Genomic DNA, 15,866 nt, shown 5'->3' with positions numbered 1-15,866 from the left:
TATAGAAGAGTACAGAGGATGTTCAAGAATGGAGGGTATTCCACTGAGGCTGAAACACAGGATTTGGGTGGGCACAGTATTTCCAGTCATCTCTTTTTTATTTAGCACCTTGGACTACAAGGAGATCAAATCAGTCAATCCTAAAGGAAATCAATCCTGAATATTCATTGGAAGGACTGATGCTGAAGCTGAAGCTCTGATATTTTGGCCACCTGATGCAAAGGGCCAACTCATTAGAAAAGACCCTGATGCTGGGAAAGATTGAAGGAAGGAGTAGAAGGGGACAGCAGAGGATAAGATGGTCAGATGGCATCACCGACTCGATGGATGTGAGTTTGAGCAAGCTCCGGGAGATGGTGAAGGATAGGGAAGCCTGGTGTGCTACAGTCTGCGGTATCGCAAAGAGTTGGACATGAATGAACAATAACAACAAGACTACACTGTTAATGGTTTCCTCTACCAACTCTTCTTGCTTTAGCTTTCATGGTGCAGTGTTATGATTCTCTTTCTTGCTTGGATCATGCCCACAAGTTTTCTACTTCAGGTGTCCTATCTCCATCTTCTCTAGGCACATCTGTTTTCTCTTTTCACAAGCACTATTTATTGATTCTCATTCGCTCCTTGTATTCACTGTTATCTGCAAAAGGTGTTGGCCAAGTTTTCTTGTAAAGGACTACATAGTAAATAGGGTTTAGGCTTAGCAGGCAAGAGGCAAAATCAAAATAACATATAGGTACATATATAATAACAAAAAATTTCCACATATTTCATTAGCAAAATTCAAAATATAATGATAATTAGTACAATTTTGGTAATACAGACTACTAATGAGAAAATGTAATCCTTTTGTAAGCAGAGGAGAATATAAAAGTTTGTTTAATTGGGGCTCAAAGTTAGTGATCCCTATCATCAAAAGAAAGTTGAAGTGAAAGTCTCTGTTGCTGCTGCTGCTAAGTCACCTCAGTCATGTCCGACTCTGTGCGACCCCACAGACGGCAGCCCAACAGGCTCCCCCGTCCCTGGGATTCTCCAGGCAAGAACACTGGAGTGGGTTGCCATTCCTTCTCCAATGCGTGAAAGTGAAAAGTGAAAATGAAGTCGCTCAGTTGTGTCCGACCCTCAGCGACCCCATGGACTGCAGCCTTCCAGGCTGTCCGTGGGATTTTCCAGGCAAGAGTACTGGAGTGGGGTGCCAAAAGTCTCTGAGTCAATTTCAACTCTTTGCGACCCCATGGACTATACAGGCCATGGAATTCTCCAGGCCAAAATACAGGAGTGGGTAGCTGTTCCCTTCTCTAGGGGATCTTACCGACCCAGGAATTGTACCGGGGTCTCCTGAATTGCAGGCAGATTCTTCACCAGCTCAACTAATAGGGAAGCCTCAAGTCATCAAAAATCTACTGCAAATGTAAATCTGTAAATGCTGATCTACGATGAGATTCTACACATCCCATCTGTGAAACTATCTATTCACAAGAAAAGGTACTGGTGTCAGTTCATGAGTATATAGTTTTGATTGAGCATATTCCTCAGCTGTAAGGCATTTATAGAACGCGATTGAATTTTTCTCCTGATACTTGGGTTTAAGCATGTCATTACTGCAGATTAACCACTTCTAAGTCAAAGTTAAATGGAAGTTCTTCACTGCCCAGTTAAACGAATTTTGAACTATGAGCATCTCCTTTGCACTTGCATCAAGTGCCAAGAACTGATGTTAGAACTGTAGTTTGACCTCAAAATATCTATCTGCTGCAAATCTATATGGAAATGGAGATCTCTCTCCTTTTCACTTTTGACAATATGGGAAGTAGATACAGCAACTTGACATTTCTTGTAACTCAAACATTAGCTGTCAAAATGACTTCACCACAGCATAGTTTTTCATATAAGTGTTGTTTTGCCTTGTAATCTTATATTAAATTTATTTTGAAAACATATCAAGTCTACAGGAAAAGCTAATTTCCAAGCCTATTCAATACTTTACAATAATGGTTGAAGGGGGGTTTTGGGTTCAGAAATATTTCAGCCAGCCCTTTGTTCAAAATACTGTAATAAAACATTACCATTGCAAAATCAGTGAATGGGTGTATGGCATACCAAGAATGTTTGGCTTTTGATTTGACAAAAAAAAAAAACCCCACAGAAATGGTAATAGTTGTTTCCAAAAAACTGAATGAAACACAACTTTGATACTACTGGTTCAATACATAATAGATTCAAATACTTGCAGCAAGTTGCCTGCTGATTAACACAAAAATGAACATCCACAGGCTTCAAGTACCTATTATTTTCACATAATTTGTAAATCTGTCCAAATAAGCCTTTTCCTGTTTTACCACACTCCATTGTAACACATTTTAGCAGATTACAATTCAGGTTGTATCAAAACAATATTTTCTCAACTTCTTTGAAAATACTAGGTTGGTGCAAAAGTAACTGCAGTTTGTGCATTGTTGAAATCTGACTTTGATACTGGAATATATTCTTAAATAAATGTGGTTATGTTATGTATCATTTTAATGCACATTTCTCGCTTTATTTTTTTTTTTTTTTGCTACTGACTTATTACTTGCTGTTTACTTTATATTTATTTTAGACTAGGGAAATGATGTTAGACCAAAAAGTAAATTCAAGCAATTTTCTTCAGTTCAAAATGGCTCATAAAGCAGCAGAGACAACTCACAACATCAACAATGCATTTGGTCCAGGAACTGCTAAAGAATGTACAGTGGTGGTTCAAGAAATTTTGCAAAGGAGACAAGAGCCTTGAAGATGAGGAGCACAGTGGCCATACATTGAAAGTTTACAACGTCCATTACAAAAGCCATTACAGAAGCTGATCCTCTTACAACTACACGAGAAGTTGTCCAAGAATTCAATACTGGCATTCAGTGTTCAATGCCATTCTACAGTCATTTGGCATTTGAAGCAAATTGGAAAGTTGAAAAGGCTCAATAAGTGGGTGCCTTATGAGCTGACTGAAAAATCAAAAAAATCATCGCTTTGAAGTGTCATCATCTTTTGTTTTACTCAACAGTGAACTATTTCTTGATCGAATTGTGATGTGTGACAAAAAGTGGATTTTATACGACAATTGGTGACGACCAGCTCAACGGCTGGACCGAGAAGTTCCTCCAAAGCACTTCCCAAAGCCAAATTTGCACCAAATAAAAGGACATGGTGACTGTTTGGTGGTCTGTTCCAAGTCTCATCTACTACACCTTTCCGAATCCCAGCAAAATCATTACATCTGAGAAGCAGGCTCAGCAAATCGATGAGATGCATCGAAAACTGCAATGCCGGCAGCTAGCACTGGTCAACAGAAAGGGCCCAGTTCTCCATGCTAATGCCCGATTGCACAATCAATGCTTCCCAAGTTGAAGGAATTAGGCTACGAAGTTTTGCCTCATATGCCATATTCACCTGCCCTCTTGCCAACTGACTACCACTTCTTCAAGTATCTAGACAACTCACTGCAGGGAAAATGCTTCCACAACCAGCAGAATGTGGAAAATACTTTCCAAGAGTTCATTAAATCCCAAAGCATGGATTTTTACACTACAGGAATAAACTTATTTCTCGTTGGCAAAAATGTGTTGATTGTAATGGTTCCTATTTTGATTAATGAAGATATATTTGAGCCTAGTTATAATGATTTAAAATTCATGGTCCAAAACTGCAATTACGTTTGTGCCAACCTAATAATATGACAATAATGATTCCACAAAAACTGTTCAGAGAGGCTAATTCCTCAGATATTTCAAACTCAAACACTGATTCCTCAAATAACAAGGATTGAGCAGAATCAGCAACATCTTTCCACTCAAGAGTCAAAGAAAACCTCTCAATGTGATAAGAAATGATTATATCTCTCTGCTTTTATAATCCACCATTGATGCTCCTTCCAATGTCCTCAATTCTTTGAGTAACTGTTCTCCTTAAGTCTTAGACAAGTTTATTTTCCATGGACACATTTCTTTGGCTGCTGCAATCATATATGATTTCATTAACTCAATATTGGTCAATGGCTTTCCTTGCTTGGTTAATAAATGAGACACTCAGGTACTATAGTTGCAGCCTCACTTTCATTTTTTATTTTGTGAAGAGATTCTGCTATGGTAAGATATTAGGTTACATTTTCTAGCTTTTCTGACTGCTGCTTTCCTGTGAGTTATGAATGTTGTGATGAGTGCTCAGTTTAGCAGTGTAGACATTTACTGTATTCTATTAGTACAAGTGAAGCACAGTGGTGTAATAAACACCATGCTGTAATTTATTAATAAAATAATCCACAATCTACTGTGCCTTAAGAGCATGATATTTGAAAAATCTACCTTTCTTATTTTGACATGAGGCATATGTGCTATTAATTTAAATAAAAAATGCCATGGTATAGTGAGATATATAATACATACATATATATATACACACACACATATATACAGCACTTGAAATGTCACTATAGTCTGCTGAGCACAGCAGTGCAAAGCACTGAGTAACACATACAGTGCCAGTCTCCATCACAACTAGTCAACTTTGCCACTGAGGCACAAAAGCAGCCATAGGTAGTGTGCAAATCAACAGTATGGCTATGTCAATAAAACTACAGACAGTGAAATGCGAACTTTAAAAGACTCACAAGTCGCAAAACTCTTCTTTTGCTTTCCTTTCAACTATTTTAAAATATAAAAATAATTCTCAGCTTGCAGGCTGTGTGAAAATAGGTGGTGGTCCAGATTTAAACCACAATTCAGAGCTTACCAAAATCTATAAGATAATAACTCCAAAATAAATGGTGCTATTCACCCTTAGAAACACCAGACTAATATCTATAACCCATTAAGTAGATCACACTATAATTCAAACCCAACATATACCAAATTAAACTAACCATTTTCCCATCTACTCTAAATTTTCTCTTCCTTCCTATATGCCCCAACTCCGGAATCAACCACCAAGTACTGAACCCCTAAGTCAGACACCAGAAAACGGAATCATTTTGATTCCTCTCTCTGCCACTGACATTCACTCTAACACAAGTTCTAATTATTTTACTTCCTAAATAGTACCTGAATCCATCCCCTCCATCACCTTTATTCAAATCCTCATTACCTGTCACCTGAATATTGTCTCCTAACTAGTCTCTCTAGTCTGCTGCTGTTGCTGCTAAGTCGCTTCAGTCGTGTCCAACTCTGTGCGACCCCAGAGACGGCAGCCCACCAGGCTCCCCTGTCCCTGGGATTCTCCAGGCAAGAATACTGGAGTGGGTTGCCATTTCCTTCTCCAATGCATGAAAGTGAAAAGTGAAAGTGAAGTCGCTCAGTCGTGCCCGACTCTTAGCGACCCCATGGACTGAAGCCTACCAGGCTCCTCAGTCCATGGGATTTTCCAGGCAAGAGTACTGGAGTGGGGTGCCATTGCCTTCTCCGAGTCTCTCTAGTCTAGCCCTCTGAAATCCATCCCTCACACTGCTGCTAAGATGTTCTATATAAAATACAAAACTGATTATCACACTGTCCTTAAAATCCTCCTTGAAATTAGAATAAAATTTGAACTCTTCTGCATGGCCTACACCCAGGAAGCCTCATTTTACATATCTCTCCCCTCCTTATCATAACCCTATTAAGCCTTCCTCTCATTCCTCTGACAACCCCATCCTTTCCTGCCACAAACCCTTCTACAGTCCTAAAACAGCAGTTTTGCTCCAAGAAAGAACCCTGAAAAAGCATGACAGAAAGAAGAAGGAGGAAAGCTAAGATATCAATCAGGGCAGCTGCATTTCTATATGCTTCACTGTCTAGGCTTTCAGATATGAAAGTGAAAGTCAAAGCCACTCTGTAATGTTCGACTCTTTGTGATCCCATGGACTATACAGTCCATGGAATTTTCCAAGCCAAAATACAGGAATGGGTACCTGTTCCCTTCTCCAGGGGATCTTCCCAACCCAGGGATCGAAACCAGGTCTCCTGCATTGCAGGCAGATTCTTTACCAACTAAGCTGGCTTTCAGATATAATGTCATTTTAAAAATCACACACACGAGTTCTATGATTTTAAAAAAGTTTGCTTTTGAAACTCATGGCTGTTACAGTCTAATTTACATACCATAATGTATAAAGTGCTAAACAGTATGACTTATGTATCTCTCCTCTTTCATCGCCAAAGCCTCTTTCTCTATCCTCCATCAATAGGAACATAACAGGTGGCTTCAGATCCCCATGTTCACCAACCCTTCTCTGCCTCTTCTCCATTCTTGGTTTAGCCAACTTACACTTGTCTTGGAAGAGCCCTTCTTGACTTTATATCTTTGAATAAATGTTATATTTTTCTTTATAAGAAACAATGTGAAAATATTATTTAATTGACTGTGAATTTCTTATCTGGCTTCCCTCACAAGAATGTAAGAATAAGATCTTTGTCTGTCTTATTTACTACCAAATTGCTAGAATCTAAAGAACAGTGCCAAGCACACAGGACATGTCCAATAAATGTTTATCAAATGAAAAATGTCTTAGTAATTTTATATCCCAGTACATAGTGTAGTGGCTGGCACAAAGCAGTCACTAAGCATATGCATGCCAAAAAATAAATCTTAAAATAAAAATTGGGGTCAGAAAATGAAGACCCCTGAGTAATAGCCCAGGAATCTTATGTTCAACTGTGATAGATTCTGTCTTATTTCCCTATTCACTTGTTCATCTCTTCAATCTTCATTTGGCAGTGTTTCTAATAGTTTGATTTTCCTCCAAGCTCTCCCCCAACTTCTTTTGTCTAGTGGTCCATGACGTTAATATAAAATTAAACAAAGCCTACATTTTAAATATGGCTCTACTTAAAGAAGCACATGACAACTTTGAAAAATATGTAAAATTCTAAATAGTAATAGAATACTATTACATTTACAAAACAAATAAAATACGTTGACAGAATCATGGGGAAAAAATCCTGACCATCTTTTACAGAATTTAAATGTTTGGATTTGACTTACTTACTAAAAAACATTAAAAATTCCAATTGAAAGGTATTAAATTACCCAGGGAAACAAATCATATATCAAACTTATACTCTGTGAAATACAGTGGTTTTCTAAATAACATTTACATTTAAACAATGCTTCACAGAAAATAATGCTAAATTTTGCCAATAAAAAGATAATAAATATATAGAAACATAGAACAATGATTCTTACTAAGTTATTGTCATCTTGGAAAGCATAATGCAAAGTTGTAATCCATTTATTGTCTCCATTCACTAACACATCCCTTTCTTCACGAAAACATGCTGTCTGAAAAGGAAAAAAATAAATTTTTAGATAAAGAATACTTTATGTAAAACTAGGAATATATTATGCAAACAATTACTCAAATATTATACTTTCTGTTCTGAAAAAGGAATACATTATATGTATTATATATTATATGACTTTCCAACATTATTATACGATATGATAAAAATAAAGTCAAATAATAAAGTCATATAATGCTGTTATTTCCAACAACATTATATGACTTTCCAATAAATCAAGTTTCAAAGAACCCTCAAAAACTGAACAACTGAATAGTAAACTTAAAAGTATTTTATATTTGAAATTACTGTTATAGTTCAAAAAATCAGAAAAGTATGCAGAATTATTTAACAACCATGGTTCACTCTACCATTTAGATAACATTAATGTCAACAATGTCACATTTACTCCAAACCTATTTGCTTTTAAGAAAATAGAAGTTGCAGCCTTCCTATTTCTAGAGAAGTATCAGTTCTTCCTCTAAGAAAAATGAAGAATCTGAAGTTAGTATATATTCCTCCCACCACATGCTCTATTACACATGTGTCCAAAAACAATAGAAATGCTCTGTGTTTTGAAAATTTCTGTGAATAGTGTCACTGTATCTATTCCCTTTGCAACATGATCACTTTTTAATCAATAATGGCTGTTTAATTTTTAATTGCTACAGTATTCCATTCTATGATCATAGCAGAATTGCCTCATGTAACCCGTCCCAATCATGAAAACATAGGTTATTCCCATTTTTGCATCATTTCAATATTGCAATAAATATATTTGTACAAATGTACAAGAGTTTCTCTAGGGTATACACTTGGAAGCAGAAATACTAGACTTCAGCGTTTTCAACTTTATCAGACACAACCTAGTTTCTTTCCTAAGTGCTATACCAATTTCTACCTTCACCCCAGTGTATGAAATTACCCATTTTCCACAACATCCTGAACTCCATTTGGCACTGCTAGACTTTTAAGCATGTTTCAATAAGATGGGTATGAAATAATATTTCATCATTCTTTAATTAGCATTTTCTTAATTACAGGTGCAAATAAATAACTTACATATGCTAATTGGATATATGAGTTTTCTCTTTGAAAAACTCCTTTTGCCCATTTTTTCTAAAGGATTATCTTTTTCTGATTTATAAAAGTTTTAATTTATTCTCAGGATATACTTCCATCATTACAAAGATACAGCCTGGAGAATCTTAGAAATATGTTACTAAAAATAAAAAATAACTGTGTGTGATACAATTCTACAATATATATATATTTTTTTTAAATGTAATATAAGTTTATTTAATTAGTGAATCTATTTAAGATTAGGTAGTACATATTCAAGTAAAGTAAACATTTATACTTATGTATTTTACTTAATAATGACAAATCATAGATGACATAACTTTCAAAAAATAAAACCAGTAATATTAAACTTGTCTCATTAACTAAATTATTTGAAAGTGAACTCTTAAAACATTTCTGAGCTGAATATTTTTTATTTTATTTTATTTTTTTTTTCCTGTAGAACTTTTTTTTTCTAATTTTATTTTATTTTTAAACTTTACATAATTGTATTAGTTTTGCCAAATACAATATATTTTTTAATTTTTAATTTAAATAACCACTATGCCAGCAAGTTTCAAAACAAACTGAAAGGTAAAGTAGAAACTGAAACGCTCCCTCCTAGATTCATTGTCCCCTTGTTACATCCAATGATTAACACCAGTAACTCAGTTGAATTTCTTCTCAGAAAATTTCTTTGTACATACACAAACAGAGACACATGCACATAGACACACACACCCTATATTCATATGGTATCCCATCTGCCGTAACTTTTCTTTCTTTACACAAACGAGATCACAGTGCTCTATAAATCATTTTTTCAAGTAACAACATATCTGAACAGCCTTCCATACCTGTACATAGAAAGCTACCTAATTTTTCTCAATGGCTATACCATATTTCATACACATTTAAAAATCATCATGCAGTATCCTACACATAGTAGGTACCTAGTAATTTATTTCCCACAAGATAAATTCACTAGTCATGATGTACAAAACTACTCACATTATCTAAGTGCCCTAATTTTTTTCATGTATTTCCATAAATTTTATTTGATGAAATAGAATTTCTTTTTTAAATTAATTTATTTATTTTAATTGGAGGCTAATTACTTTACAATATTGTGGTGGTTTTTGCCATACAGCAACATGAATCAGCCACGGGTGCACATGTTGTCCCCCCAGCCTGAACCCCCCTTCCACCGCTCTCCCCACCCCATCCCTCTGGGGTCTCCCAGAGCACCGGATTTGAGGGCCCTGCTTCATGCATCGAACTTGCACTGGTCATCTATTTTACATATGGTAATGTACATGTTTCAAGCTAGTCTCTCAAATCATTCCACCCTCGCCTTCTCCCAGAGTCCAAAAATCTGTTCTTTACATCTGTATCTCTTTTGCTGTCTGATGCAACAGAATTTCTAAAGCCACTCATTAAACAGCATCAGCAAGGAAAATCTTAAAAACAAATAAAACTTAAACCAAATGAATGGTCAATTTACTCATAAATCCAATTATTAAAATCTACCATAATTATGCTTCTGTTCACTTTAGGGGGAAAATAGTATCATTTGACATCAGATCAGATCAGTAGCTCAGTCGTGTCGGACTCTTTGTGACACCATGAATCGCAGCACGCCAGGCCTCCCTGTCCATCACCAACTCCCGGAGTTCACTCAAACTCACGTCCATCAAGTCAGTGATGCCATCCAGCCATCTCATCCTCCGTCGTCCCCTTCTCCTGACCCCAATCCCTCCCAGCATCAGAGTCTTTTCCAATGAGTCAACTCTTCGCATGACGTGGCCAAAGTACTGGAGTTTCAGCTTTAGCATCATTCCTTCCAAAGAAATCCCAGGGCTGATCTCCTTCAGAATGCACTGATTCGATCTCCTTGCAGTCCAAGGGACTCTCAAGAGTCTTCTCCAACACCACAGTTCAAAAGCATCAATTCTTCGGCGCTCAGCTTTCTTCACAGTCCAACTCTCACATCCATACATGACGACAGGAAAAAACATAGCCTTGACTAGACGGACCTTTGTTGGCAAAGTAACGTCTCTGCTTTTCAATATGCTATCTAGGTTGGTCATAACTTTCCTTCCAAGGAGTAAGCGTCTTTTAATTTCATGGCTGCAGTCACCATCTGAAGTGATTTTGGAGCCCACAAAAATAAAGTCTGACACTGTGTCCACTGTTTCCCCATCTATTTCCCATGAAGTGATGGGATCGGATGCCATGATCTTCGTTTTCTGAATGTTGAGCTTTAAGCCAACTTTTTCACTCTCCACTTTCACTTTCATCAAGAGGCTTTTTAGTCCCTCTTCACTTTCTGCCATAAGGGTGGTGTTATCTGCATATCTGAGGTTATTGATATTTCTCCCGGCAATCTTGATTCCAGCTTGTGCTTCTTCCAGTCCAGCGTTTCTCATGATGTACTCTGCATATAAGTTAAATAAGCAGGGTGACAATATACAGCCTTGACGAACTCCTTTTCCTATTTGGAACCAGTCTGTTGTTCCCATGTCCAGTTCTAACTGTTGCTTCCTGATCTGCATACAAATTTCTCAAGAGGCAGGTCAGGTGGTCTGGTATTCCATCTCTTTCAGAATTTCCCACAGTTTATTGTGAGCCACATAGTCAAAGGCTTTGGCATAGTCAATAAAGCAGAAATAGATGTTTTTCTGGAACTCTCTTGCTTTTCCCATGATCCAGCGGATGTTGGCAATTTGATCTCTGGTTCCTCTGCCTTTTCTAAAACCAGCTTGAACATCTGGAAGTTCACGGTTGACATATTGCTGAAGCCTGGCTTGGAGAATTTTGAGCATTACTTTACTAACATGTGAGATGAGTGCAATTGTGTGGTAGTTGGAGCATTCTTTGGCATTGCCTTTCTTTGGGATTGGAATGAAAACTGACCTTTTCCAGTCCTGTGGCCACTGCTGAGTTTTCCAAATGTGCTGGCATATTGAGTGCAGCACTTTCACAGCATCATCTTTCAGGATTTGAAATAGCTCAACTGGAATTCTATCACCTCCACTAGCTTTGTTCGTAGTGATGCTAGTTTCTAAGGCCCACTTGACTTCACATTCCAGGATGTCTGGCTCTAGGTCAGTGATCACACCATTGTGATTATCTGGGTCTTGAAGATCTTTTTGTACAGTTCTTCTGTGTATTCTTGCCATCTCTTCTTAATATCTTCTGCTTCTGTTAGGTCCATACCATTTCTGTCCTTTATCGAGCCCATCTTTGCATGAAATGTTCCCTTGGTATCTCTAATTTTCTTGAAGAGATCTCTAGTCTTTCCCATTCTGTTGTTTTCCTCTATTTCTTTGCATTGATCGCTGAGGAAGGCTTTCTTATCTCTTCTTGCTATTCTTTGGAACTCTGCATTCAGATGCCTAAATCTTTCCTTTTCTCCTTTGCTTTTCGCTTCTCTTCTTTTCACAGCTATTTGTAAGGCCTCCCCAGACAGCCATTTTGCTTTTTTGCATTTCTTTTCCATGGGGATGGTCTCGATCCCTGTCTTCTGTACAATGTCACGAACCTCATTCCATAGTTCATCAGGCACTCTATCAGATCTAGGCCCTTAAATCTATTTCTCACTTCCACTGTATAATCATAAGGGATTTGAAGTGAAATTAGTTAAGAAGAAATAAAAGGTATATAAAGATTACTAAGGAGAGCGAAGCTGAAACTCCAATACTTTGGCCACCTGATGCAAAGAGCTGACTCATTTGAAAAGACCCTGATGCTGGGAAAGATTGAGGGCAGGAGGAGAAGGGGACGACAGAGGATGAGATAGTTGGATGGCATCAGTGACTCAATGGACACTAGTTTGGGTAAACTCTGGGAGTTGGTGATGGACAGGCCTGGCGTGCTGCAGTTCATGGGGTCGCAAAGAGTCAGACACGCAAAGAGCAGACAAAGTGGATGCATAAAAAGATATCACATTCAGGATGGGGAACACATGTACACCCATAGCAGATTCATGTCAATGTATGGCAAAACCAATACAATATTGTAATTAGCCTCCAATTAAAATAATTAAAAAAAAGAAATCACAAAAGAAAACATAAATTAACAGAATTTAAATGTCAACATACATAAATTATATTCCTATATAATTGCAACAATTAGAAAATATATTTTTAAATAATACCATTTTTAAAACATATATATATATAAATAAATAATACCATTTCCAAAAGCAAATTAAAAACACCAACCATCTCAGAGTAAACAGTAAAAGATATTCAAGGCCTCTACAGAGAAAACTACAATAATAGTGAGATTAAGTAACTAAATAAATGAGAGATGGAGGGGTGCAGTGTTTAAGGACTGAAAAATTCAATTAAAATCATAAGCCAACAGTTAGAAATAATTTTCGACATTTCATGATAGCAATCAATGTGAATAATAGTCCCAAACAGAAAAAGAATAAAATAGCGGAAACGGAGACAGGCAAGAAGGATGTATACACATATATATATATATATTTCAAATATATATTTTAGAGAAAAGAAAACATTGCAACCATGAAACAAGATATACAAAAAGGGAACATACTGCAGCTTACCAGAGCAGAGATGCCAGAGCAGAAAGAGGCGCAGAAACCAGAACTGATGCTGCTGGGAGTAAGACAAACTCAACTGGGAATAATTTCTAGAGTCTGGACAACTCTGAGAGTTCAAAACTGCAGGGGACCCAGTTAGGGAGAATTACACAATTTTTTAGTCTCACCTCCAGGAGCTTAATCACACGGTAACAGTAAGTAAAGGAGAAAAATCTCCTAGATCTTCCAGTAGGAAAAGAGGCAAGGAACCCATTTTGAAATTTGCTGCGGCACTCAGTTCTTAACAAGGCCTGCCCTTAGGAGGAACTAATAAACCAGATCCGAATCTGCTGGGTACGATCAGAGCCTAATTGACCTTTCGACTGGTAGAAAGGAGAACACCTAACACCAGTCAGCGGGAGCATCCTGTCTTACCCAACTGAGAAACTCCTTAAGTTTACAGTCCAGAGGCACAGGTTCACTAAAAACGAACATAAAAAAAAAGATCAAAGGGAGGTGCTACTGAATACTAAAAGGGTGGTTGAAGAAATAAAACACTCAATTGAAGTATTACAGCAAAAGCCAACACAACCTCACTAGAAAAGAAATAATGAGAAATTAGCTAACTGGTCCATTAAGGGTATATCCAAATAAAAGTTTCAGAAAGAGAGAGCAAAAGAAACAGAAGAAAGGAAATTACCAAAGAAGTAATACGAGAAAATTTCCTAGAACTGAACAGCATGTATTTCAAAACTGAAAGGACCTACGGAGGGCCCAGCACTAACAAACCACAAAAACCCCATGATAAATATTCATATCCCAGGTGTTTATATTTTCAATTCAGTAAACCCTCATAAATTCACCATCTATTTTACTCAAAAATATCAACAAGGACTGTAGCCTACCAGGCTCCTCTGTCCATGGGACTTTCCAGGCAAGAGTACTGGAGTGGGTTGCCATTTCCTTCTCCAGGGGAATCTTCCCAACACAGGGATTGAACCCAGGTCTCCTGCATTGTAAGCAGACGCTTTTACCGTCTGAGCCACCGTCTAAGCCACCAGGGAAGTCCTTTCAACAAGGACAATTCTAGAAATATGTTCAGAATTTTTGTCCACTGCCAGGAAAAAAAAAAAAGTGTGCTTCTGTGTGGAAGTTTAGCCCTGTTTGGAACTAGCTCTAAATCACCTGAATGTTCACTGAGAATGGTCTTTGTCAAGGTAACTCTCAACAGAAAGAACATTATACAACATGAACAGTATACAAATAAATATATATTTAAACAAATATATATTTATCTAAGAGAAAAAAGGGATAAATAAGAAACTAACCTCTTAGTAAAGACTTACTTTGAACAGAAAGACTGGTTATCTGAGGGAGAAAAAGTAAGCTTTTATCTTTTTACTTATTTTCTACAGTGCTTGCATTTTCTTTTTTTATTACAGGTAACAGGTCAGGAAGGAGAGGCAATCCCAATCTAATGAACTGAATTCATTACTACTATTACTACTGCTGCTACTGTTAACTACTACCATTGGCATGTCAATTATAAAAATAATAAAATAGGGCTAACAACAATAACAAAAATAGTAAGACACGAGGCATAAACCAGTACTATCCTGGTTAAACTAAGATATATTATTCCTCTACTAAATGGTACAGAGACAACTGAGCCTCAGAAAGGTTTGACTCTTGAGATGGAGAACACTTCTGTAATCGATTCTGCATCTTCCAATGAAATAAGTAACACATCTTCCATGTAAGTGAAATCCTTAAGAGTTGAATAAATTTGAAGAGAAAGTAAAATTTACAGAATTGATTTGGAGAAGTTAACTTAAGACACTGTTGACATACTAACAAAGTTTGTAAATGATGAATCTATAGATATATTAATCTTTGTAACTATAAGTGAAAGTCGCTCAGTCATGTCCAACTCTTTGTGACCCCATGGATTTCTCTAGGCCAGAATACTGGAGGGAGTAGCCTTTCCCTTCTCCAGGGGATCTTCCCAACCCAGGGATCGAACCCAGGTCTCCTGCATTGCAGGCAGATTCTTTACCAACTGAGCCACAAGGGAAGCTCTTGTAACTACAAGATTATTTACTAATTATTTATCTGCCAGGTATGAGAGACAAGTTTCCTAGTACCTTCAAATAATCTGTGTTGCACTAATTATATTTGTTACACAATGAAAATAGAAATAAATATGACAAACAGATTGGAGGTAAATCACTGAAAACTGTTTTACAGCATCAACAATATACAGACTAAAATAAGAAATTTTGCTGTTCACTTGTAATTTATTAACCATCACTGGTAGGACCAGTTTTCCAAAACTGGATAAGTAATGATCAAAGTAAGTTTCTTCTTAATTTTTTTAAAGAAGGATTTGACAATTCAAGCACAAAAATGTAATTCCATGGCAAAACCAATACAATATTGTAAAGTAAAATAAATAAATAAATTGAAAAAAAATATATATATATAATTCCATTCTGCTTTAAAATGAATTCCTCTTTAAAAGTTTCAATGGAGAAATTCCTCCTAAAAAAATGAAAGTTTCAAGGAGTTTGAGGCAAGTTCTTTTCAAATAATGAACTAGCCTTGTATCCCTTAAACAAACCCCACTTGCTCACAGTGTATAATTCACTTTATATATTGCTGAATTCTGTTTACTAGTATTTTGTTAAGGGTATTGGCATCTATCTTCATGAGACATATTGATTTTAACTTTCTTTGTATGGTCCTTATCTGGTTGTTCCTTCAGAATAATACAGACTGCACAGAATGAGTGATGTTTCTTGGGTTCCATGGCCCCTAGCTGGTCCTCATTCTTTCTGCCTTTCAGAGTCTTCATATATTTATTTTATATATAATGTCCATGGTCTTTAACTGTATTTAGTGGGAGAGATAAAAAGAAGCATGTGTATTCCATTTTGCCCCAGAAAAAGACTATATGAATGATTTTTTAA

At 36.7% G+C, this 15,866-nt stretch overlaps 1 protein-coding gene across 27 annotated transcripts in view; it reads right to left on the bottom strand.

Annotated features, from left to right (window-relative positions):
- Positions 1-15,866, bottom strand: part of CDC42BPA (CDC42 binding protein kinase alpha) — a 297,854-nt gene that overhangs the window by 178,597 nt on the left and 103,391 nt on the right. For all 27 annotated transcript variants that reach the window (XM_086345011.1, XM_086345012.1, XM_086345017.1 and 24 more), the window contains one exon: positions 7,189-7,284. In XM_086345011.1, the coding sequence (XP_086201137.1) occupies positions 7,189-7,284 (96 nt within the window). The remainder of the gene's footprint in view (positions 1-7,188; positions 7,285-15,866) is intronic.

Source organism: Bos grunniens, chromosome 16, assembly GCF_055505025.1.
Source record: "Bos grunniens cultivar Pamir isolate PY7600 chromosome 16, Bosgru_T2T1.0, whole genome shotgun sequence".
In the NCBI taxonomy this organism is placed as follows: Eukaryota; Metazoa; Chordata; class Mammalia; order Artiodactyla; family Bovidae; genus Bos; species Bos grunniens.
This window is presented reverse-complemented; position numbering and strand designations above follow the sequence as displayed.